This window comes from Miniopterus schreibersii (genome assembly GCF_964146895.1).
Source record: "Miniopterus schreibersii genome assembly, chromosome: 14".
Classification (NCBI taxonomy): domain Eukaryota; kingdom Metazoa; phylum Chordata; class Mammalia; order Chiroptera; family Miniopteridae; genus Miniopterus; species Miniopterus schreibersii.
The window spans coordinates 52,268,352-52,295,599 of NC_138114.1; the positions used below are offsets into that span (position 1 = coordinate 52,268,352).

Sequence of the window (27,248 nt, forward strand, 5' to 3'; positions counted from 1 at the left end):
CTCCCCCAGGCCAGTTCCTGAGCATCTGCCAGCAGCGGGGACAGGCTGCTCACGCCGTGTGAAACCACTGTCTCCGCGGCCACTTCAGGTAGAACTGGACCCCCAGTCCCGGAGCTCACCTGGCCTCCACGGGGCCTCCACAGGCCGCATTCAGGACCGGGAGGGATTCAACAGCTGGCTCCTTGCCCCCCCCCTCACGGAGCACGAACCCCGCCACGCACAGCCCTCCAGGGCGCCCCTGCATCATCGGACCGCAGCCACCTAGAGCCACAAGAGCGGCTGACATTAATTGGTGGCAGAAAAAAATGGATTTTTCATGCCTATTAGGCGACCTCTGAAAAAATGAAGTGAATTTGTTTCATCTCCCTTTTAACATGAATGGCGTTTAATGTTCGAATTAAGCAGCTGGCGCCAGAGGCTGGGTTCCCACCGGATGAAAAGCGAGAGACCCAGAGTCAGACGTGAGCTCCTCCTCCTTCCCCCCGGTTCCCCGGGCAGGCGCCCGTCTCAACTGCCCTTCCAGAGCCCTCGGCGCGGGTCGGTGCCGCTCTTAACCACTCCCGGCACCGGCGCCCCACGCACGAGCGTGCGGGGAAGAGCCCCGGCGGAGCAATGGCCTCGCAGCACAGGGGGCGAAACAAGGCGACGCGCGTGGCCAGGCGCTCGAGCTGGACTTGACGGCAGCGACGAATCCTCAATTCAGCAGAACACGCTCTCCTGCCCTCTCCCTCTGCTCAGAAGGGTTTTTACACTTTTAAATGGTTGAAAAACGTCTACATGAAAATATTTCATGACACGCAAGAATGACACGAAATTCACGTTTCCGAGTCCACACGCGGTCTCACTGGATCACAGCCGGGCGCGTCGGTACCGTCTACGGCGGCTTTTGAGGGGAGATGCGGCCAAACCCTGCGGCCCAGCGCCAAAAATGTTTACCAGCCGGCCCACTTCAGGAGCTGGCCACCGCTGACCTAACAGCGCGCACGGCGACCCGCCACGCGGGGGCAAACGCTGGAGTGCCTGCGCGCTGGCCGGGGAGACGTGCCCAGCTGCCCACGTGCCAGGCCCGGGCACCGCCGAGGACCGCAGCATGAAGCCCCCCTTGTGCCTGACAGAGGATGAGTTCCACCGCGTTTCACCGTGAAGGCTGCTCGTGAGAAGCGCGGCGTGATTTATGACAGGGTGTCCTTATGTTCCCGACACGCTCTGGTGGCCGAGATGAGCGGGGCCTTGATGGCGCGAGGCTCTGGGAGGGACGGATGCCGTCCCCACAACAAGGCCGAGCTGCCAACACAACGCACGCTGCCCTGAACGATTAATGCAAGGCAGGAAATTTTATGCTCCAAATTAGTTACATTCTGCCCAGAACCTATCAGTGGCTTGATAACTCGAACATATAATTCTATACCTTTTACTCTTTAAACAATAATTCAATCTAATCCTGCGGCTGAAGCCAAGATTTCCAGACCCAAAGTGCACTTTCCATTTGATTAAATACTAATAAATGCAAGAATAAAATACCAGTCCTTTATCTTACCGTGAATTCTTCAAAAACCATATACTCCAAGAATTAATTATTTCTCTGGAGAAGGGGACAGGTTCTTCCCCTCAAAGACAGCTTAGTGGTCTCAAAGTCTTAATTAGAACAGTCACAACATAATTTATCGTGATCCAGGCTTACAGAAAATGAAATCATCATCCGGGTCCTTTGACTCTCAGTGACCTGCCAGTGGGAAGGGCCTCAGGTGGGGCATCTGGACAGCCAGCGACGGGACCCCAGCACATACGGAGCTAAGATCCTCCAAACAGCGATCTCCGGTCCTCAACGAGGCAGGCGAGTTAGGGTAACGCACACCAGGAAATACAGATGTCCTTGGGCCTTCTCTCCATGTGGCTGGTGCTTGAAACTGGATGAAATATTTTCACATTTCATCTGTTAACAAGTAAACAGTGAAATGCGACAAAGGAAGGCGGTGAAGTTCTCAGAGACTTGTTTTCTGTGTTTTTAACCAGAACACGGAGCGGGGACAATGACATCGACCCTCCTGCAGTGGTGTGCAGGCTGAGGGGCGGCGTCCAGGGGCTGTCACATGCTGTGACTGCAGGGACTTGGCACAGGACACTTGCCCAGGCCAGTAGGATGGAGGGGCACTCCCACCAGTGGGAAGCTCAGGGCTGAAGCCCACAGAGATGTTGGCATCTCTGTAGAAGCCAGGCGGTGGTGTGCCAGACTCACATGCCACTTGCGTCCTCTGAACAGGGTCCTTCCTCACTGCAGGCGACACAGAAACATCTGATCATGGACAGACTTGGGCCCTTCATCCCATCCACTCTGTGATGCGTGTCTCACGCTTTGGAACCATCTCTGCCCCGTCATTCAGTGCATGGTTGAGGAAGCAGCCTGGGCCACATGTGTCCTCTCATAAAAGACTTTCGGTCAGCACAGGTCTCTGAATCCCCTCTACCCTTCTGGGGCTGAGTTGTCCGGGAGCCCTGTCCCCCAGCCACTGCAGGGCAGGTCCAACCCCATCTCTCCCCAGGGCCATCAGCTGCCGGGTACAGTAGAGTCAGCGGCACCCCAGGAGCTGAGAGCACTTAGGAAATTCTGTGCCCAGCAGAATCCATCCGAGCGCTAAGGGCACAGGGAGAGGCTATGTCTGGGGACCAGCTGCCTGTGTTTGAGAGGGGAGATGGCATCAGATGAAACCAGGAGGGATTTGAGTGGGTTAAATGAAAATTTAATGTTTAATATAGAAAAATCATTTCAGCTCAAGTTATTTGATTTGAAACACTTGTTATATACATGAGAACACATACATAAAATTCACATTTACACACAGAATCTATGCTTCAGTAAAAACTAAGACCAACTCATTACCAACTTATCTACCAATGACACAATGTCTAGGTACCATGCAAATATTTTTCCTTGGAAATAGGGATTACTGCAAAATCACATGTAAGCTACACACAATCTTTGTTCCAATAATTGATTGATGGCATCATCTCTCTCTATGTCCCCACTTCCACGAGGAAAACCCCTGTAGTAGTATATTTCAAAAACTAACACAAATCTGTAACTGAGAATGTTACTACAAAATTGAGCTGGTGCATTTTATCTAAATTACAGTGGAATGAACTCTTCAGACAACATTTGCAGATGAAAATCTTGCGGATCTATGTATGATGTTCATTTCAAAAGGAAGCTTGAGTTAGAAGAAACATCCAGACTGTCACAGAATGAAAATGCTTTGATAATTAATGATTCCTTTAAACACTAAGAACCTAACCAATTAGCAAGCACACCAACATAAAATATCTTTCTAAAGTGGTTTTTGAAAGAATGCTGCCATGTTCTCCGTGTCTGCAGGACACACACAGGGCTTAGAACACTGACCGCAACGAGGGCAAGGAGACCAGCCAGCCGGTGGAGTCTGGGGGCATCTGCCCAAAGACAGAAAACAGGCAAACTTATTCCTTAAGTACTGACAAGGATCCTGATAAAACACGGGACCATCCTTTCCCTTGTCTGACAATGACCTTTAGGAAGTGAAGATGTTTTTCTTTTTTTTCCTACACTGAACACCAAGGCCGGGATGGTTTCTAGAATTGCTTTTGTGGTCCCCAAGGGTCTGAGGAAGACCCCACCCTCGCTCACAGGGGTGGTGCTGTGCCCCTTGGAGGGGCCCTGCCCAGGGGCGGACTCTAAGGGGCCGGTCCAGTAGACTCGGGCAGGGCCACACCGAGCCAGTGACCAGGTGTGTTAGATACAACATCCCATACGTCCCTTTGTTTAAAAGTTATCAAATGTACTTGTTTTTACTGTGATAAAACACATATAATATACACATCATTTAATAAATGTACCAACCCGTGCCATCGCATACATTCAAATGTTGTGTGACCATCATGAACACCTATACCCACAACTGTCCTATCAACCCCAACAGAAACGGTCCCACCAAACACCAACCCCCTTCTAAACCAGGACCAGCCCCTGGCACCCGCCACCCACTTCCTGTCTCTTGGAAATTGACACTCTAGGTGCTGCGGGGAAGTGGAATCACCCAGCATGTGTTCTTTTGTGACTGGCTTATTTCACTCAGCGTAATGTCTAAAAGGTCCATCCGTGGTGTAGTGTGTGTCAGAATTTCCTTCCTTTAAAGACTGAATTATATTCCATTGTACAATGGGCCACATTTTGGGGTTTATCCAGTCATTCCTGACATACGGGTTATCTCCAACGTCTGACTATTGTGAATAACACTGCTATGGCCACTGGCGTACAAATATCAGTGGGATTCTTTCGGGTATGTGCCTAGGAGTGGACTTGCTGGATCATGTGGTCATTCTATGTTGAACTTTTTGGGGAACCTCCGTACCGTTTTCTGCAGCAGCTCTACCATTTGACATCCCCAACAAATGGGGTCCCAGGCTTCAATTCTACCACATCCTCACCACCACTTGTTCTAAAAACTATCAAATAAACTTCTCATGCAGGACTCTGAGTGGGACAGACTATAATTCAACAATTATTTTTTTGCATTACTAATCCAAAACTCAATCTAAAAATAGGACCAGCTTCCCAACAACTCCTGCATTTCCTCTGTGCCAGGCTCTCCGTTTTTCTCTAATCCTTGCAGGAGCTGGGAATTAGGCACATCCATTTCTCTAAAGATGAGAATCCTGAAGCTCAAAGACACAAAGTGACTTTTCCAGAGCGGGGTGGTGGGTAACGGGGATGGGCTGGTTGACTCCACAGTGTTGACCATGCTTTGGAGTGAGGTTAGTTTCGATATGAGTTCATTAGTCATGCATTAAATTAACACGTAACAGACAAAAATAAAATGAACACAAACTTGTTTTCACTGGAATTCCTTGGGACAGGCTAAAACAGGTGCTAACATTAGAACTGAGTGGCCCTGAAGAAAACATTAAGTAGGCATTGCTGTAGGGAGCCCACGGACCTGCGAGCTGGATGGCTGAGCAAAGGACAGCAGAATTTCCCGCACAGTTTTAACACACACAGGGTTTTCCAGGCACGCAACTCCCCTGCAACACAGGGGAAAGACGGACCCGTTTTCTCAGGACCTTTACAAAAACTGCGGCACTAATATCAATGCCGACGGGATCATGAATCGCCATTAGACAAAACTGCTCAGGTCTGTTTGGAGCTGCTGGGCTCCAGGTACACACACCTGCTTACTCACCCCATCTTCTACCCTGTCCTACCCCGGCACTCGGCTCTGAACGTGTGGGATTTTATATAAATGATCACCCTCTTATTGATACCTTACTTTAAGTTTGTTTGTTTTTTTAAACAGTACATGTAGGTAGATATTACCCATGAATTTTGTTTCAAGATTGTAAAGAGAAGGTCATGAATTACGTGTATTTAAAAGGGGGCGCCGGGTCTGACACGGATGAAAACCAGGAGGCAAGGACGGGAAATTCCAGGGACACACGCAAAGATCAGAAACGAACACACTTGTAAGAACCTTTCTTAAACTTAAAAAAAATTAACTAAATAATGTCACCAAATATATATTTTTAACAGTCTGCAACCTTCAGACAAGGGGTACTGCTGCAAAGAGAACAAAGCATCCCCGCCCCTGGATGCGACGGAATCCCAAGTCCACGGGAGCCGCTGCACAGCCGCGCAACCAGGCGTGACAGTCGGAGACACCGGCGTCCGAGCGCGTCGCGGCGGCCAATTAGAAGAATCACTTCAACTCAATTTCAAAAGCCCCATCACGCTCAACAGAAACAGTCTCTCTTTTAAATTTCAAGAAGGATTCACATGAAGCCGTAACTCACCTCGCAGCTATAATATCCCTCCCTTATTGCAGCACCACATTTCATAAATACTCCTCATCGACAAGTGGAGCTAATTCGGGTTAATTTCATTGTATTCTGGTGCTATCTCCCATTTGTGCGCAATTACCTTTATCACTTTATTGCCGCGGCAGAAAGTAATCAGAACAATTATTTGAGAACGGAGGTTTATAAATTCTAAATCACAGTTGCTGGCATTTTTGATAAAACCGCAGCTTTATCTCGGGAAGTGGCAGGGCCAGGGGATAAATCATGCATCAGTCAAGTGCAGCTGACCCCAAGTGCATTGCACAATATCAGAAGTGCTTCCAGAGAAACTTTCCGGCGTCATCCATCATCCTTCATAAACTAAAATAGCTGCACACCTGAAGAACAGGAGCTGGAGAAAATAATAAAAAAAAAAAAAGAAAAAAACCCAGGCAGTGCGGGCAAAGCCATTACCCGGTCTCCCTCTAAACTATGAGCTATGGTCCCTGCACATAAACAAATAAGACTCTACAATAACTCTAAATATCTGTATTTATATTCGTCAGCTCAGTTTTAAATATAAATGAAGTATGGAGGAGAGTCCTAAAAAGAACAGGGGCCTGCCTCGCCTACATGCATTTTTATGTTCTGTTTCGACGCGGCTGCTCCTAAGACCCGCTGTCTGCCGGGGCTGTGCGGGGAACCGTGGACTCCCAGCCTCCACATCTGCTCTCCGGGCCTTGTTTTCTCTGAAACTTGACTGCTCCAAAAAAAAAAAAAAAAAAACCCCAGAACATAACTTAATTTGATAGACAAGAAAGGGAGGAATCCTGGAGTGCCCACATCGGTCTTCCCAAGTTAATTACAGGTGACAGGGAGCGTGGAAGTTACACAGGCCATTAGGAAGGCAGCTGGCCGGGTCCCCAATCACATCTTCACACGGGAGAAACTGCCTCGGATGCGGGCTGCAGCTGTCTTTAGGGAAAAACAGCTAGGACATCACACCGCACCCCCACAAACATTGTTTCACTCGCGTTTATATGGCAAAATAAAATAACCGTGTGATCATTGGTTTCCTTTTTCATCAGAAACCAAACACCCTGGAGAAAGAAGGCTTCTGCACCCCCGCTGCCGGTGACCTCGTGACAAGGAACTATGGAAAAGTCTCGTTGGGTAGGATGGACATTTATTAGCTGAACATACCTGGCACCAGCCGGGTGCTTTACATACATTATCTCATGCGTCCCAGCAAACCTCAGGTGGAGCAAATTACTCGTAGATGAGAAAACAGATTGAGATGTTAAGTAACCATCCCAAGGACACAGTGTGTAAGTGGCAGGTGGATATTTAAGGTCAATTCCAACGTACTTCAAAGCCTAGACTTTGGCCAGACTCACGACCGTCCCCCAGCACAGACACGTTCCAAACTAATTGTTAGCACAGGCTTGGTTACTTTTGGTAACAAACCTCCCCAAACCTCCACTGGGGTCTGGCTTTCTCTCCAGAGTGGGAGCCTCCATGTGGGGTGTGGGGCGTGGGGCGTGGGGCACACATCCACGCAGGCCGCTTCATCTCGTGGCATCCCAGGCCATTCCACACTAGCCTGCCTGCCACAGCAGGGAGGGGGCAGAGAACCTGCACCGGCGGGAAATGCACCCACCTCCCCGGAACAAGGTCTGGACATTTCACAGGATGCCCAACAAGTTCCAATCTTCATGTGATGAAAACCAACAATTTCTGGCAGCCAACTTTTACATTCCCTTGCCAGCAGCAGACCCCATTCCAGCAGAAAACTCCACGAAATACGAGTCAGGTATAAGGTCCTACCGACCAGGTATCCATAAAGACATGCTATACTTTTAACCTGCTGATCGTGATACCTCTAAGAATGAAGTCCACATGCACGAGTCGGGGTATATACCACACACAGCGTCAGACCTTTCAAAGGGTTTCATGATCATCTAAAAAATTGTCACTAGATCTGCTTACAGCAAAGGGAAGCAAGAATCATAACGAATCCTTGTGTAGGTAAAAAGTGCCAATTGGAAGGCGGGGGGGGGATGGGACATCTGTAATAATGTCAACAATAAAAAATAAAAATATATACATATAAAAATAAATAAAATGGGTTAATGAAAAATAAAAAAACCTAAATTCATAGATAATGCTATGAAAGGAAATTATTCCTATTCACATAAAATAATGTTAGAGGACCCTCACTGTTTTATTTCTTTTCAACATGCAACATTTAGATATTGGAGAAATAAGCTAATTAACTGGTCCACCTATTTTGAAAGGAAGCTATTTCCTTCCCGCCTATTGCAGTCCCAGCGTCAGCCCCGCGTCCCGAGGGTGCTTCCACGAGTGGTTAAAAGGCGCTGCAGACGACCTTTCGCTCAGGAAGCGGACGCGACACTCTCCTTCACGAACAGGCTCTGCCCTCAGCCCCGCCTGCAGTGGTGACCTCAACACAATGACACGGCTGGCCAGGGTCTGTTGAAAGGGACCCGCACCTTGGCAGGGTCTCTGTCCCAGAGGGAGTTACACACGCAGAGAGGGTGCAGGCAAGGATGAAAGTGGGTTTGAACTGGAGGTACCAGGACAAGCGCGGTCTCTAATGTGCACGCAGGTGACAGACACAGACACACTGCAATGTGACATGCCTGCCTGGGTCACAGTTCCTACACAGACCCCCCCCCCCCCCGCCGTCCACTGAGAGGGGCCAGAGCCTCAGCTCCTCAGCAGCAGAGAGCACCCAGGTGCCCAGATCCTGGTTTCTAATCATTGTATCCCAGGAGCAGGAGCTCGGGCTCCCTGGAAAAGGCACTGAACCTGGGACAGGGGCCGGAAAACACAAGATGAGCCTGGACGGATGGGGGGGCTGGTGAGACAAGTGGGGGAGGCAGGATGGGAAGGATGGGCTCTGTAGGGCCCTGTGGTCCCCTCCCTGCTGGCCGACAGGCATTAACATTCTAATGAAAACCCTTGGTGGCCTCGGGGACTCAGAACCACCACACGGCCTGTTTGCCTCTGAACCACGCTGGTGCGGAGATGCAGGTCTGGGAGGGGATGTGAGCTGTGGCTGGGAAATAAAGAGGCTAAATAGATCATAAATTAAGGTTAGTGTCAGCTGGCCAGCAGCTTTCTATCACATTGTAAATCAGACTAAGAAACGCCTCCTCCCGCTTAAAATCAGAAACCACTGAGAACATTTGCTCACAGCTTCTGCCCACTAGGTCTCTCCTGCCCCAAAAGAGAAGAAATGACAATGCGAAAACGACTACATTCAAGTGCAGTCATCAGAGGGGAAAGAGCGTAGATCACGTGTGAGTTTATCTAAAACAAGGCAAACCAACACTTTGGCAGACACTTTTCCTTGTATTTTTGAGACCAAGGAGACAACAGTCATCAGAATTATCCTGGGCTCCAAGTTGGCCCAGGCGGCCGGGCAGAACTGGGGGGGGGGGGGGGGGCCTGGCTCCGCCTTCACATCTGAGTGGTGTCCGGGTCAGGCCTCGAAGCGCAGACGGAGGCAATGACCAGGGAAGGCCACGTGTATGTTATTTAGACATTTTTATAAGGAAGCCAGAGGTTGAAAGCACATCCAGGAAAACGATACAAATTCAGATTTCACTAAAATGTTATGTCCCTGGAGCCCAGGTATTAATCTTGGCATAAAGATGGTCTCTCCCCTCACTGGCCATTCATGCGACTCTCAGACACTGTGAAATGTACTATGGTCACTGCCTCCCGTGGAAAGGCGCCTGGCGAGCCGGTAGCATGGCGGCAGATCGGGGGGGGGGGGGGGGGGGGTGCAGGGAGGGGAACCTGGAGGAAAATTAGTGACAGTGAAAATTCCAGACACTCGTGTTTCCTTAAATATTTATAAAACAGCTTCCCGTTTGTAAGTATGCTTGATCCCAAAGAGGTACATGATCAATTTCCTCTTCTTACAAATAGTGAGAATCAAATTAAAAGGGAGACTCCAAGCGGCCAGCGCTACACCACACAGCCTGTCACTCTGCCCTCAGAATCCCATGTGCACGGGGAGGCCTGCAGTGCCGCCCCCACCACGCAGACCTCCAGGGACTCATGGGGCAGCATCAATCTTGTCAGTGCCGTCCTGCTGGACACGGGGAGACCCCAACCTGTCCCGCGGAGGCTCTGGGAATGTCATTACATTCTCTGGGACCAGACACTGGGCTGTTTCCCCAGGAACGCACATCCTGATGTCATTTTCACCACATGAAGCAGCTCTGCCTAGAAAAAGGGGAGACGGATCCTGGCGGAGAGAGATAAGCCCGCGACAGACCCAATCCCATCCCCGTCTGACAGCGAGAGCATGTCTGCGTTATCAATTCTCCCCTCTGACGGTGTGATACAGGGGAAGGTTAGGGGCATATAGAGTGGGTCCAGAATTTTGGAATGGGCCAGATGAAATGAAATGAGAATTTTCTTTCTCTACAAACAGACAGGACCCTGAAAGTTCGGCAGGTCATCTATCACCTCCAACAAGTCACAGTCAGTGAGCAGAGCGCCAAGGAAGTGGCTTATCACTCGGCCTATAAAAGCTCTGGATTCGTGAGGTAAAAACGCACTGACTTTAATAAGCTCCATTCCCACTAATAAACCCAAACACCTAATCACCAAGTGACTATTTATAGTTGCTAAAAGAACGTAACCCAGTTTCACAAGGCAGATACTTGCAGATTTGGATACATAGCCTTTTAAAAAATCTTTTCGACCTTTTTTAAAAAATCCAGGATTTCCTCCAAAAATGTATACACACTTTAACAGCTGATAGCTCAGTTTTGAAAGTGAAATGTATTTTAATAGACACTGCATTTGTAAGTACAAAAAAAAAAAAAAAAAAATTTGGAGAAAACTCCTGGCCGATGCCAGCGTCACAGACCATACATTTACTTGGCCTTGACCCAGAGGATCAAGAGATCTGTCACTCTCAATACATTATTTGTACCATAAATTCAAAGAGAAATTCACAGGGAAGGGGAAGATGGCAGGACAGGGGAGGGAATGCACTGATAAAGTCAGCAGGGCCGTCGACGTGAACGCCTTCCGTCAGTGCTAAGCTGACAGGGGTCCTCATGATCATGTTTACTTTATAATTTGCACATAGCTCATGTATTCTTCAGTGGGCATCAAACAACATTGTTTTTAAAAGAAAAAAGGAAAGAAAGGAGGGAGAAGTAAAGGAAAAGATGCATCAGAAAAACACGGAAGACCAAACTAGTACAGTAAACGACCCCGGAGTGCAATCCCACGCGGTGGAAAATCGAGGTAGCCTGGGCACGTCCACACAATCACTGGTAAAGAGCAATGCATATTGACTAGAGGTGGAGTCCTAGGCCAAGAGAAACTCTCAAAGCTTCACTCACTCGCCTGAGACTGAAAAGGGGCTGGTCTCCCATAGCACACTACCATCCCGTGTGTGTGTGTGTGTGTGTGTGTGTGTGTGTGTGTGTCAGAGTTTGTGTTAAACCAAAGCCCTGTAAGTGAATGCATTTGCCCCTCTATTTCCACAGCAACTACAGAGATGCGGTGCCACTGAAGCGACGTGGGCATTTCCATACAAAAGCCACACCGCTCACGCAGGAAGCATCTGGCAACCAGCCAATAGCAGTCACGTCCATTTGCATCCCTTACACTCACAGAGACCCCAGCAAGAGCACAGCAAGGTCCTCTAGGCAATCCGCATCACCGTGGACCTTATGGAGGACACTCTTTCTTATTTTTTCAGGTGTGCACATGGCAGTGGGAAAGGGCCACCAGGCCAGCTGTGCTCTGCACTGAGCATCCACTCCAGCCACCTGAGAACCTGGGACAAGGGACAGCCCTGGTGGATTCGTTTTTCAAATGCAAAGCTGCAAAGAGCTCTCTAGACAACCAGGTAGACAGCAATGTAGGGGTCAACGTTATCACACTACTAAATTTAATTGATTAGGGTCCAACGGGCAAAGAATGAACTGCAGTGGTGTGTGAATTCTTCTAGGAAGAGTACACTCTTCTTCTATCTGGTCTCATCTTCAACAGCATGAAAATGTCAAAATGACAGCCCTTAGCAGAGTGCATTTCTAGTGATGTCACACATCTAACACCATAGCAATGACAAGAGGCAAGTCATCTGAATTCAAGATGCCCTTGATTTCCTGTCTTCCCAAATCTGGTCCTCTCCATGTACAGTTGGAATGGTCCTACTTTGGAGCAAAAAAAAAAAAAAAAAAAAAAGAAGTTTTTAAAGTTCTTAACAGAAAGTCAAGTTGCTTCTCCCAACTTCACCAAACACCTGAGACCTGACTCATCTGTGTGTCTCTCCCTGAGTTGACCTGGATCTAAGTAATCATAGAAAACAGGCTGACACATGGGGAATGGAGTCGAGAAGTCAACAGGAGAAGATGAGCCACCTCAGGACTCATCTGCTCCCACCTTTACTGGGGGGGGGGGGGGGGGTAGTGGGAACAGCCCAGAAGGCAGGGCCTTCAAGAGAAGTGAGAACCATGGTGGTGGGTGGTGGAGGGGCTAGAAAGGGGTGGCTAAAGCACAGAGCTGAACAAGGAACAGCCATACCAAGAGCTCCAGCCCAGAGTCCTGGCTGCCAGCCTCCCAGTGCCTCAGGCAGCCCCATCTATCAGAAGTCAGAGGGCACAGGAACTAGCAGAGCAGGAACAGGATAAGTGGCTCAGAGACCCACCTGGCAGCTGATCCGTGCATTCCCCACAGTTCCCTCTGGCTTCCATCAAACTCCTGGGCAACTCAACCTCTACCTGGGGAGACCCTGCCCTCTAGTCATTCCTCGCTGGATCATCTTGCATCCTCCAACTGAGTCATGGAAGACAAGACGACCTACTTGGATTATCATTCTTCGTTCCCCAAACAACATGATACCCTCGACTTCTACTGAGGATCCACAATAAAACCAAGAGAGAGAGAAAAGTCATACAAAAACCATTCCCACATTTGTTTAAAATAAGAAAAGTCAACATTAAATTGCTTTTCTTACTTAAAACTTTAGGACAAATTCCTCCCACAGGAAAAGGTTTATCTCCCCTGAATAGCTGGCATCTTATCTACTAAATACAAATGAGTGCTCAGTAGCTTCTCTGTCCCTTTCACCATGGCTGCCTATATGCTCAACAACAGACTTCATTTGTATTTACACATGCTATCCTTAGCCCAGGCTTCCTGGAATATTTAATTTTCTTTCTTAGGACATGGTTCTATAGCAGCCATAACTACCTACACACAGCCAAGAATCAAAAAACAAACAGAACAGACTTTTGTCAGTCAAAGTAGCTATCACAAAATCCATGCACAAAACATCACAGGCTCTGGAGCCAGCTGTTATAAGTATGCCCCACATGTTCAAGAAGATAGAGGAAAACATGAACATGATGAGAGAGATGGAAGATATACATTAAAAAAATACAAAAATAGAACTTAGATGTAAAATACTGTATCTAAAATGAAAATACACTTGGCACAATTAACAGATTAGACACAGCAAAAGGAAAAAAATGAGTGGCAATGAAAACATAACATTTTAAAAACTATCCAGGCAGAAGGGGCCAAAAAACAACTGAAGAAAATACACAGCGTGTCATTAGGATGTAGAACAATATTAAGCAGTCTGACATACATGCAATTGGGATGCTGGGAAAAGGCAAAAAAAAAAAAATTGAATATTAACTATTTCTTCAAATTTGATGAAAAATCTGTAACTCACAGATGTAAGAAACTCAATGAAACCAAGAGAAGAAACAAAAAGAAAACTCACCCAAGGAAAATCAGAATCAAATTGCTGAAAACAAGTGATAAAGAAAAAAACCTGAAAAGTGGCCAGAAAGGGGGACTGTGGAGACCGATGAGAGGCAGAGAAACAAAATCAAGACTGACAGACACTAATCACCAGAAACTATGCAGGGCAGGACACAATGGAACAATATATTTCAAGCATGAAAGAAAAAAAAAGTTGAATCTAGAATTCTGTATAAAAGCTACAGATCAATATCCTCATGAACACAGGCACACAAATCCTCAAAAATATTAACAAGTTGAATCCAGCAATGTATAAAAATAATCTACATCAATCTCAAGTGGGGATTTTCCAGGAATGCAAAATTGGTTTAATGTAAGAAAATCAATGAGTATAATTCACATTAACAGTATACGGGACAAAAAAAACTTCTGAGTCTGCTACGAGGCACTTACAGCTAATGCTGCATTAGAACGATAATCCAAAGGCAATGGCAGATAAAAGTGCTGAAAACCAAACACACAGCACCCGGCTGCGGAGGGGATGATCCCACCTTTCTGCCGCAAGCTCACCATTAAGGAGAGCAGCAGCCAGGTTCATTTAAGAAAGTCCTGATGAAGCAATCAAACTTGTGAACTTCGTTCGGTCTTGACCCTTCCTAATAGTCTGTGCTCCGGTGGGAGATGCCACAGGGCACAGACCAGGAATGACATCTGTCTGGAGGCAAGCACTGCTGCAACTGTTGGAGATCTGCGATGAGCTGGCCAACTTCATGGCACAAGAGCTTTACTTGTAGGAATAACGAGCTATGGCTCCTCAGATTTGGTGTCTAGCAAACATTTCTGACAAGTAAACAAAGTCCATCTAATGATGAATTGAGAGCTTTAAGTGACAATTAGAACTGTGAGGAAATTTGTAGCCACCACCATGGCTGGACAGCCTTCCAATTCTGAGACTTTTCTAAGGAGAAAGGTGGTGATATTAACAAACACGGTTTTAAATACTGTATTAACACACGGCAACATTTGGAAGGTCTGTGTAATTCAGAAACCAGTATTTTCCCAAGGACTAATGAATGATGTTACAAAGCATTCAAGGTGTGAGATGTCCCCGTGGATTCTCACATGCTGGAGCAGAGAGTTCACTAAGGGCTCAGATCCACCTCGCAATGAACCTTCAAGAAACTACCCCTTGTCGACTTGTGATGCAGGATCGAAGAAGAATAGCCACAGTTGTCTGTAAAGCTATTAAAATTATCTCCTTTACCAGTTATTTCTGTGAAGCCAGACCTTCTTGAGATGCTTCAACAAAAACGTCACAACAGGTTGAATGTAAAAGCAGATGTGCGAACCTAGCCAATTCTAGTCATCCAGTTATTTAAGAGTTGGAAAAAAAAAAGTGAACCAATACCACTTATCTCACTAATTTGTTTTCTGGAAAATATAGTTATTCAGTAAAAAAAAAAAAAAAAAAAAAGTGTTATTTATATTAAAATGTAATAGGCTTATTGTTGCTTAAATGAATTAATATTTTTAAGTTTCTCAATATCCGAATCAATATTTAACATAGTAAATCTTTATATATAACTCTGTAAGTTCTTTAGAATCCCCAATATGTTTTCAGGGCACAGAAAGTCTCTGAGACCAAACTGCATGAGGACCACCAGTCTGGAGGGAAGAGTCCTGCGACGCACCCTGCCCAACCCCACCCACCACCTCCATCCCACACCTCCACGCCCCGGGACCTTTCGGGACCTAATCCTCCAGCTGCAAACCTGAGCAAGAACCACACCTGTGGTCCTCAGCTGACATCCAGAGCACCACTGGGGGTCATGAGGGTCCCTGTCAGCCATCAGGGGAAAAGACCCATTTTCCCATCTTTTTAAATGCCTCCCATCACCTCCTCCTCTTTCCACAGAAAATCTGACAAAACCTCTCTAGACTTCCCCACAAAGCTCCACCGAGAATTTATCACTATTTCCACATAGAGTTGGAAACGAGAAAACAACAAAGAATCCTCCAGTACAGCAAGTCAGTGCATGAATACAATTCCATATAAAAACATTTAAAATACATTAGATTTTTGGTCAAGATGAAAGACAAAAAAAAAAATTAAAAAAATCTAGCAATCTATTCTAATTGGGTTCCCATGGTAACTGTACAATTGGGTTTTTCAATATAACATCCCCAAGGCCCCATGCACACTTGTAAAATAGACTTCAAACAGCCGGGGTTGTTTTCCCATTACAGCACTCCCAGGAAGATCAATTACCGCGCACCCCCACCCTGGCCATTAGTGGCAGGAGACGTTAACACCGCCGGCCGTATTAACACGAGTCACACGAGGAAACACCACATATCACGATAATTATATAAAACTAATCATACACTTCAGAGCCATCCAACCTGTTCTGGGCAATAAACCGATACTGGCTGTTGTCACAGAATCACGTGGAAGAAACGGGTGGACTCGCGCCCAGCCACACACTACACCATTACGCCTCTCATTGATTTCAAGGATACACGGAATCAATCATTAATAATTACATTATAAGATGACCCTCAAGGTTAATCATATTCTTGGAGACTCTCGCTATGGAATTAAACAACAAACATAGCTGTGCTGATAAATAAGTAAAACGGAGCTGAGGATTCAAATTCACCTTTTAAATATTAACGGCACGCTGGGGAGCACCCCTTTCCTGGGACTCCAGCTTCTCCTGCACTGACCAGTCTCTCTGCCACAGGTGGGCCGGGAGGCCGATTCTAGGGCCATAGTGCTGGCCCACACTTTAGGGCACAGAGGGCCAGTGCTCAGAAATGACAACATCCACTAGGTAACAGAATGGCAACTTGTATAGAGGTAAGTTTAACACTGTCCTACTTTTTATAGGTCCCCCATCAATGCCACAGGTGTAATGCAGGCCAAACTGATACAAATGCAGCTTCCAGAGAGAGATGTCTAGGTCCCCAACTCAACAGAGACCTCCAAAAGTTTTTAGAAATCTTGGCACAGAAAGTAGCAAAGGGCATGGTCCTTAGGATTCTAGTTGGTACCCAACAGGCTGACCACACGCTGCTCCCGGGTCCAGGCAGGATGAGAGGCTGAACTGATAAATCTCGAGAAACAGTCCCCAACAAAAACATGCCAACCAAGACGTCTAGGCCACTCCCTAAGCCCTCCCTGTGCTTCATTCAGTCCTTGCGCCCATCTTTCTCCCCCACCTCTCCTCCCCTCAGGGCGTGGGCACCTGGACGATGAACCAGAACATGTCCCCCGGCACCAGAATAACACCCAGCCTGTCCACCGTCCAGCAGCTCTCTGGGGGTCTCTTGCCTGGCCCGTCGTCTCGCTTCTCTGCAACTGTGGAGTCAATGACTCAGGTTTCTGCCCCCTCTTGCTGCTCCCTTATTGCTCTGCACACACACACCCTTGGGGATGCCAGGAGCCAGATGTGAGAACAGTCCCACATAACTTTTGAGCCCTGTTAGATGGCAAAGTTAGCCTCATCCCCCAATTCCAACTTCACACGCAAACCCCTAATGAGTTTTGTGCTTTTGAAATAACCTTAGCTTGCCCCGTCACCCTGTATTAGTCTGCTCAGGCTGTCCTAACAGAATACCACATACTGGGGGCTTAAACAACAGACATTTATCTTCTCACAGTCCTGGAGGCTGGAAAGTCCAAGATCAAGGTTCCAGCTGAATTGGTTTCCGGTGAGGTCTCCCTTCCTGGCTTGCACACGGTCGCCTTCTCCCTGTGTCCTTACAAGTTACAAAGAGCTCTTTCTCTCTGTCTCTCTCTCTCCCTCTTCTTATATGGCCACCAATCCATACTGGATCAGGGCCTCACCCTTATGACCTCACTTAACCTTAATTCTCTCCTACAGGCCCCATCTCCATCTTGGGGGTTAGGGCTTCAACATAGGAACTTGGGGAGCCATCGAGTCCACAGCAACCTGTGTTTGGTATCCATTGCTGGGCCTTCCATCAAGTATAAGCCCCACACCAGGCCCTGGAGAGCTTCTAACACAGAATCCAGCAGCGAGAGATGGGAACATACAAGTAGAGCGGAAACCTGAGTGGAAGTGGGATAGGCCCCAGGGGAGGGAGACATTCTGGGGCTGAAGAGGCTTCTGAAGAGCTGAGACACTGGAGGATTCAGAGACGGACCGGGAGCAGAGAGCTGCATGCAGGCTCCCTAGAGAGAGTCGAGGGGCTCCGAGAAGGGGACGGGCCTCCTCCCCATTCACATTAGAGGACAGCACTGATGCTCAAGCTTCTAGAGAACGTGCCAGAACAGAGGTGGGCAGCTTTGGGGCTGAAGTAAGAGTCAGGATGAGTCTCCCAGGTTCATTTCATCTGGGACCTGGGTGGGAAGGAGGGTTACCCCAGAGCACTCCTCGCCCCGGGCCTTCAGTAGAAAGAGGAGTGGGAAGTGGCTGACTCTTTCCCTTGTCCATGTGCCGGGTGCCCCGTGTCCGCATCCAGCGTCTCCGGAACAGCGCCCTGTGCTGGCGTGCATCCCTCTGTGCTCTGGAGCAGGGTCAGGCATCTCCAGGAGGCTTGCCCGGTGCCTTCAGGGACAGGGGCAGGGAGACTGTGCAGGGATGAGTGAGGCAGAAGCAACTGAGGTCATCGAGGCTGCAGCCAGGCAGCTCCTTCACCGACAGCAGAGGGATATGAGATGTGAAAATTCAGTCTAAATCCGGAGCCTGTGTGCACTTCATTCCATACCCCGACGGGCAGCCCCACGTCTGAGAGGTGTACAGAGGCAGCCTGGCCCAATGCGGAGAACCTGCTGGTACCCACGGGCTTGCAGAAGATGACCCTGCGGACCAGGTAAACTCCTGCAGCCTGGGCCAGTGTCCTGTCGCTGGGTCACAGAATAAAGTGCAGGGTACGAATGAGCAACCAGCAGCCAACATGGGTCAGGAATGGGCAGCCCCGAGCGGAGTTCCCAATGAGTCACTGGGAGTTTCCACGAGGCCAGGGCACACCTGAGTCACACTGAGGGGCTGCTTCAACAGGGACACGACTGGAAACACTTCTTTAGGGCAACACAAGAGAGTATTCATTTAACCCTCCCAGAATCCATCCTGTTTTATTTGCTGTGGTACTCAAAGGCTGGTGTAAAAGCACGTTGGGCCCAAAGAAGTAACCTCAACACACACAAGAGAAAAATCACCAGGAAATTCGAAGCATGACCTCTGGAGGCCTTTCTGGGGTGAGGGTCAGCTCAGGGAAGGCCGGGAGCCCAGCCACATGACCTCAGTCCAGAGGGAAATAAGACGAGGCTCCGGAAGATGCTCTAATCACACCCATGGCAGAAAAAAACATTTTTTTTTTAAAAAGCTAAGAGGAAGTCTCTAAAGTCCATGCTTTTGCAGGAAAAAACCCTAAACTGATTATGACTCAGTCTCACATGGATTCAAGCTGGCGGTAGAGCGGGAGCGAGGGTGTCACCGAGGTCCCCAGAATCACAGTGTCTAGACGCCACAGCACCCAGGCTGCCTGGACCCTGTTTTGGCACTGAAAGTCCCAAGTCCTAGTAAACTTCCAGGCGCCACCGCAGACAGAACCAAGCCCTCCGCGAGCCTGCCCCGCTGGCGGGCAAGACGACTGAAATGACAGCTGACCATGGCCAAGAGAACGGACAATGTTGAATGTTAAGTACATTTACATAATTTTTAACCTGCATATTCCAACAGGTTCTAACAGGTCTTGCGACAAACTTCAGAAGTCACGTGACTCCGAGCAGCCTCCCTCTGTGGACCAATGGGCACAGCCCACCAGGGCCTGCGACAATGGTCCGAGCCGGTGCAGGAACGTGGCCATCAGCAAGCAGGCCCGGAGCTCGGCGCATCCATCTGCCTGGACAGCTCCCTCCGATGATAACGCAGCGCTGACAGCGACAAATTCCTCTGCACAATACAGAATGGCACACCTGGGCTTTCCCGGGATAGCTGGCTAAACTCAGTAACTTTGGGAAATACATCATTTCTTCCCTTCGCCCGCTCTCCTAGGAACCTCCACCAGGCTGTGAAACCCTTTACTCGTAAGAGCAGCTGTAAACACTGAGCCCAACTCCGATCAGGCGCCAAGCTACAGACCGGTCCATGCTCTCCTGATCCCGTCATCCCACAACCATATGCCCCGTCACCGATGTCATTATTTGAACTAGGTGACAAGTTCAGGACACGGAGACTTGGAAGCTCCATTTTTAAGGGCCCTGGCCGAGTCTGGCCTTGACCACTACTGTAGTGTACAAAGTCTGCAAAGCCAGGCGGCCTCAATGTGCCTCATCCTTGACCCCAGTCCAGGTTAATGGTGTCATTCCATCTGTCCCGCCAACACACCAGCCTGTGACCACCCACACCCCTTCCCATTCAGCTGCTGCTCCTCCCCAGGACGCTTTGCCCCAGACCTCTGTTTGCGTGTACGCTGAAGGACGTGCCATCACTCAGGTCTCCACTCACAGGTCCCTTGCTCAGAAGAACCTCCTTCAAATCATCTCTAGCCATGGACCTCTGCCCTCCTCCAGTTCCTGTCGCCAGCGCTCACAGCACCCAAACACTGACCTGTCTCCCCACCAGGGTGGGGAACTATGATATGAAGACAAAGAGATACCCCCAAATAAGGCCCATTTACACACACACACACACACACAACTATCAGAGACTTTCCAGTTTTGACAAAGTGTACCTAATGGATCATGCAACCCCTCACACTGTGGTATGAGCAGTCACACATGGGAAAATGCTGTCAATATGCTGGTGTCACTGCTGGTTTCTGGCCACTGTCACAGTGTCAGATTTTGTGTCTGGTCCTTTGGGAAGTTCTTTCAATTTAACAGACGATTAATGTCAAGCCTTTCAGAGGCAGGACTGGGGGCTGTCGGAGACTGGCAGTGCCTACTGGGAAACACATGCTAAGCCAGCCTGCCTGCTCCAGGCCCAGACACCATAAGCCTGTTATCGGCCTGGCATACCTGAGCCCTGAGAACACTGCCACCTGAGTGAAGAGCACCTAGAGACCAGCCACTTTGGCAGCTCTCTAATGTCCATTGTGAAAAACAGGAACCGGCAGCAGAGAAAACCACCTCCTTAGACACAAGAGGAATATCAGAAACTTAGTGAATTAGCACAGAGCTACGTCCTGCTCCAGGCCAAACAGAAGTCCGTGACCACCTGGGATCAACATGCGGGAAGTAGACTGTCATGAGGGGAACCCCATCTCTAGTCCTGCCTCCACCAAACACAGTTCCGTGACACTGAACTAACAAACGTCACAATTATTATCCAGGGCTCACCGTGTGCGAGTCTGATCTGATCCCCAAATGTGAATCCCTCCCAGTAGGCACAATAGCTTTATAAATGGTAGTGTCATTTTCCCTATTTTTGGAGAAACCAAGGCTTGGAAAGATTAAGTAACTTTACTCAAGGTCATTGACAGTAACTAGTGGAACCAGGTCCAAACTGAAGCAGTCTTGTGCCCAGAGACTGCACTCCTAAGCCTGTGTATACTGCCCCAAATGAGGGTTTGGGTTATGTGTAAATCTGTAAAATCATGCTGACTGGACCGGAGGGAAACAAGGATGCTGACTGGACCGGAGGGAAACAAGGATGCTGATTGGACCAGAGGGAAACAAGAATGCTGATTGGACCAGAGGGAAACTAGGATGCTGCCTGGACCAGAGGGAAACAGGATTCTGGTTGGTTCCTCACCTTTTTCTAGTTAGGATTTCATCCTTCTGCAAGACAGTGGTTACAAATTAAGATTTCTATCCAGGCAGTAATTCATCCTTTAGAACATATTCATCTATTATTCCATGTGCGGATACTTGTCCAGGTAGACAGAATAAGTATGATTCACCTCCATCCAACAGATGAGGCAGCTGGGGGTTTAACAGTTGCCCAAAGTCACCCAACTAGTAAATGGCATTGCCAGAACCTTTCCACTGCTCTCCCCTCACAACTCTGGCTCTTACAAAATAAAAATTCAACTCAGTTCCACAAAAATGTATTCACTTGTGTATCTGAAAGTTAGTCCTCATCTAATACCATGAACATGCTCCTACCCAGACGGGGAGAGAAAGAAAACATAGGAGTGAAATACGACATGGCTGTCCACGCTTAACATGTTTGCAAAACTCAGGCCAAAGCTTTGGTAACATCTGCATCTTCCGTCATAACCACAAGACTGAAAACTGCAGCGTTGTGATAGCATGTTAGGTTTGTAATTTGAAGAGATTCACACGTCTCTGAGGAGTTACAAAACCATACACCCAGATCCATCAGCACAGGCCACCAAGAACGATGCCGGATGCTATGGATCCATCTGGAAGGGAGACTCGGAGCTTGTCCGGGCGGGAGAGCACTACTTCTGGGCCATCCTAGGCTTCCCTACAGGTGCTCAAACACTGGGATCTGCTAGAACCACCTGGGGAGTTTGCAAAGACACAGGTCCCCAGGCCCTGATCAGGGAGGTCTCCCAGCACCCTCAGGAATTCTGATACCAGCAGGGCTCAGCCACTGACACTGCTCCTCATGGCTGCCCCACCCCAGGGAGAGCAACAGGTCCTATGTTCTGATAGTGGCTCTTATGAATGACACCAAAGACGGTCAAAATCTGAAGGTGGTCCCTACTTTTAGTCCTTTTGACTGGGGAGTAAGCTGTAGCTAAAAGTTTTAAAACACATGAGAAATCACTACCACTTATTTATTAAATTTCAACATTGAAATGTCCCATCCCCTTTGTTGCCTGAGACTCAATTCGCTCTCTTCGCCCATCTAGATACCTCTGAACAGCCAGTGCCGGAATTGCCCAATCTGTCAATAAGGTAAGAGTTTTCTAAACTACTATCCATATGACTCAATTTGTCAGTAAAAACTGCCACCAGCGCTGTGCTTGCAGAAAAATGCCCATAAATGCATTATTGCGACGGGCAGATCGATGTCTATAATAAAAACAAATAGATTTAACAAGTGCCTGCTTTTCCGAGGGACGCCATTGGTGGACTGCGCATTCCGGTTCGCCCCAGACTTCTGGGAATGGGCCATAGAGCTCAGCTTGGGTACTCTGCTGACTTCATAAGTGTTACGGGGAGGAAATTATTCTAACAAGAAAATTGTCGAAGTAGTAGAGTGAACATACTAGGCATTTAGAGCTCTCTCACAATTCCTTCCGTGGTCACACATGCACACACACAACAAATTGAACCACCACAAGAAAATGTGTCTGTAGAATTTGTAACTGGTTGACCATGGCTGTATCACAGGCCAAATGAGTTTGCCCCAGGTGGGGGGAGGGGACCGGAGGCCTGCCACCCTCCCTGGAGATCCCTCTACTCCTCTCCTAAGCCCACAATCTAACAGAAAACAACTTGTGGTACAAAAAACACAAGTTTCAGCCTTCAACCCGTGGGCAAAGATGGCACTGCTGTGTCAGTGGCCCCTGGGACAGCTATATATTTAGCTCTTTAGCTGGAGCAGACGTCAGGAGGGTGGCTGCCACAGACCGGCTCCACTGCCAGGGACCATGCACGTTGGCAAGACACTGCCTGTGACAGATTTACAAGTGAGCCAGAGCAGCCCAGACCACTGATTCCTTCAAAGGTTACAAAAGGTCACAAAAATGATTCATTCCTCTTCTTAGACAGTTCATTCTAACAGCCATATAAAGGTACATTCACTGTATTCCATATAGTTATCGTATGGTCCTCCCAAACCCTAAGACCCTCCCATAGAAGCTCTGTATTACTGTTAATTTTTTTTTAAGTCAAAAGAAAACTAGACTTTCTTTCCACTGACCAACAGATACGTGGCAGTCACCCCAATGTCTCAGAACACACATCTTGCCGTATTTTGTCTACAACGTGGAGTCTCAAGCTGTCATCTACCTATGCCCCAAACAGGCATCCAGAACTAACAGAAAACGACCAACCAGGGGAAAACGAGCCCTCCTGACCCTGCCCCCCTTCCCCATTAACCACAGACACTTCACTTCAGACCAAAAATGGGGCACAGGGTGGTTCACATATCATAAGTGTATGTGAAAATGCTGGGACTCCATCCACTCTCACACAATGGTGATGCTCTAGTTTATGTGTGTGATTTTATCATCTGTCGGGTTTTGTTTAAATAATATTCTGTGATAACATATTCATCTCTTTCAGAAAGCAGCTGAGTCAGAGGCTACTATCCCAGGAAACGGGGTCAGGAGGCCCTGACAGAGGCCCAAGGAGCTCAGGGCATTTCAGAGGCCGGAGCTCCATATGCGTGCCTGCAGTGACCAGAAACACAACAGGAAGGCGGGACCCTCAGGGAAACGGGACCTACAAGAGGAGCTCTATGCTGGGCAAGGGCGTCAGGCAGGGTCAGAGTGAAGTGTGAACATGAATGTGACAATGACGTTAACAGATGACCACAGGAGAGATTTCAGAAAATATGGTTCCGCTTCTTTCTCTTTTCTACCAAGGAGGCCAGACCCTCAGCTGAAAAGGGCATCGATGCCCCCAAAAGAAAGTTGGAAGAGAACCCTCTTGGTGGTTTGAATCACTGGCTTCTAAATATCCTCTGTAAAGTAAGAAAAATATAGACAATTTAGTTCGTACTGTTTAAAAAATACTGAGAACGGTAAACTGTGTTGGGTGCCTGAGGAAAAAGAGAGGACTGAAGAAGGAACTCAGCGGGAACACCAGGGGGGTTGGTTCTTCCACAGGCCTGGCCACCCCTCTCTCCCTGCACGCAGGACGGACACGGGTGCAGGGAACCTGGGACAGAGGCCCGAGTCGAAGAGGAGGCCCAGGTGAGGCTCAGCTGAGAGCCTGTAGGGATTAAAACCGAGAAAAAAAGAAAGGCCTGAGAATATCAGCAGCTGAACAAGGGTGAGGTGTTAACCAGCCTGTCCGCACTGAGGGCTGAATTTCTTTAAGCCTGGGTCTCCAACTGGGAAGCCTTTTTAAAGTACTGTCGAATAAAAGTTAAATCTAGCTCTTATAATACAGGCCTTTTCTAATGAAAAGACGATTCATGCAGAAAAGTACCTGAGGATGCTCTACTTGAGGCCTGGTTCATCCAGCCCCCGGACTGAAACACAAAGCTCTACTATTCCTACTGTAACTGCAGACGAGAGCCAGGGAAGCGAGGGAGGCCAGGCCGAGCAGGGCAAGGCCAGCCCCCCTCTGCTACTTGCAGGCACTGGGCCTCAGCAAGTGTGGGCTTGCTGTGAGCTGCCTTAGGGGGTAATGCCTTCTGAGTTAACCCCTGATCAACTACCAACTTGGGTGGAGGACTCCACTGTTTCCCTAAAATTGTTTTACCCTGTCCCCACCTCCCTGAGTGTTTAGCCCATTGAGGAGTCAGGAAAACAAGCAAACCATCTCCTAATCTTTTGTCTTGGGATGGGGGAGGGAAACCTTGTTCATATGTAAATAACTAGGCCAGTTCTTAGTTCTTTCAACAGCTTCCCTTTCTACCTCAAACAGCTGTGACCCCTCTCCGATAGCCGTCTACCCAACCAAGCAAAAGCTGAGCTCACATATACAAAATGCGCTTCCAGGACAGAAAGCCAGCTACTGGGCCCAGGCACTGACAGTGGAAAACCACCTGAGACTCAGAAAGTTTCGAACCCAGGGAGTGAGGAGTGTAAGGTTTAGGACCGCTCTCCTGTATTATCCCGACTTGGGAATTATGGGGCCAGGTGTAAGTGGCTCTCAAACTCCACCTGTTTACTCCAAGTGTGCATGGAGGCAGTCGGGGTGTAATGCACACAAACACCAGCCCCGCGAGGGTCCTCGCCACCTGTCTCAAACAAGAGAGAAACGTGGAATTCTGCACAAGGAGTATGCTAAAGACTTGCTGAATGGACAGGCCCAAGGAGGGGCTTCTGGAAACTTCTTGGGAACTGAAGGGGGAGCGGGGACCCCTTGGCACCGCTGAGCAAGGCAAGAGAGGAGAGTGGGCAGTGGTAGCGTGGAAGGTGTGGGACTGGAAGTAGGGCAGGGACAGCCAGGTCCCCACACCAGGCCACGGCCACTGCAGTGCAACTTGATCCAGGAACCCCAGACCTGCAGGAAGCCAGGCACACGTGGGCACACCTGCGCACACCTGGCCACACCTGAGCATCCCTGGGCCCTGTGGGGGGATGGTGGGGGGTCAGGGCGGGCTCCACCCGCACAGCGAGATGAGGGAGCCCGTAGGGCCACTCGGGCCGGCCTGCCCCACGGGCTGCGGACGCCCGCTGTCCTCGGGGAGAGCCCTGAACTTGGGCAGGAGGCGGCCACCCAGACACTCACCGCGTGGCCCGAGACGCCGACGGCGGGCAGCTGCGAGCGCCGGGGAGCGGAGAGTTTCGGGAGCGCGGGAGGCCTGGGCATGTCCGGGGCGCGGGGGCGGGGCGGGCAGGGGCGGGGCGGGGCCTGGCGGCGCGGGAAGCGGGACGCGGGCGCGCGGGGGGGGGCGGGGCGGGGCGCGCGGGGGCGGGGCGGGGCGGCGGGACTCGGAGGGGGCGGGGCCTGGGCTGGGGGACGGCGCGGCCGCGCGCGGGGGCGGGGCCGAGCGCGGGCCCCGCCTCCCCACCCGCCGGCGGCCGCTGCGGCCGGAGCATGCGCAGTGCGGCGGCGCCCGGGCTGGCCCCGCTCCGCGCAGCCTCGCTGCTCCGCCGGCGCTTCCAGCAGATACCAGGCGGGCCAGGCCTTCCCGCCTCCGGGCCTCAGTTTACCAAACGTCAGCCCCTTCCCGTGTCGCCTCTGGCCGCTTGCCAGCAGGGGTGGTGCACCCAGTGAACATGTTGCGGGTGCCTGCGCTGGGGTGGCTGCGCTCTGAGCACGGGCTGCCCCATGGGGCAGGCACCTGCAGCACCCAGCAGGGCACCATTCTGACTTAGTGCTCAAGCAAGGAGGCCTGGGTCAGCCCCGAGTGCCCGCGGTGCGTGGTGGCCGCCGCGGGCCCCTCAGATGCTGCCTGGTCACTGAGACCTGGACGCACCCCAGCTCCTGGGCCCCCGTCTTTAGTTGCTATTCCCAGAGCACAAGGGTGCCAGGCACTTCTTGGTGTTGTGTGGACATTACTACGGGTTTAATTGTTTCCCTTCAAAAAGATATGTTGGAATCCATACCCCTCAGTACTCAGAATACAACCTCATTTGGAGACAGGGTCTTTTTACAGAGGCAACAAGGTAAAATGAGGTCCTGGGATGGACCCTGAATCCAACATGACTGGTGTCCTTCTAAGCAGGCCACGGGCAGATGGAAGGCAGGAGTGATGCATCTACAAGGAACACCTGGGGCGGCCAGCTGGCAGAGCATCAGGAACACGTGGGGCCCTAGACACCTTGATTCCCAACACGTGAACTCTAGCACGTGTGTTGTTTCAAGCCACCCAGTTTGTGGTACTTCTAAGGCAGCCCTAGCAAACAAAACAGACAAATTGTATCCAACTGGATTGGTATAATGACCCCAGGGGGTGGTATCTCCCCTGCAGCTTCATGGAGGTCTCACACCCTTTGATGATTTCAGGGGGGTCCCATCCCTGGCCCACATGTCCTAAGCCACTGTACTGTGGACTGCCCAGGTTCTGTTTCCTTAACAGGAAGGAAATCTTGGCCTTCTCAGTGTGCACAACTCCTCTACTGGGATTTGCCCAACATTCATACTTTGGTGTTTGTGGCTTGCA

General features: G+C 49.4%; 1 protein-coding gene across 1 annotated transcript in view; it reads right to left on the minus strand.

Moving 5' to 3' along the window:
• Positions 1-25,966, minus strand: part of MGMT (O-6-methylguanine-DNA methyltransferase) — a 149,110-nt gene extending 123,144 nt beyond the window's left edge. The window contains exon 1 of the mRNA XM_081158414.1: positions 25,871-25,966. Within this exon, the coding sequence (XP_081014540.1) occupies positions 25,871-25,951 (81 nt within the window). The 5' untranslated portion in view covers positions 25,952-25,966. The remainder of the gene's footprint in view (positions 1-25,870) is intronic.
• Between the last annotated feature and the right edge of the window lie 1,282 nt (positions 25,967-27,248).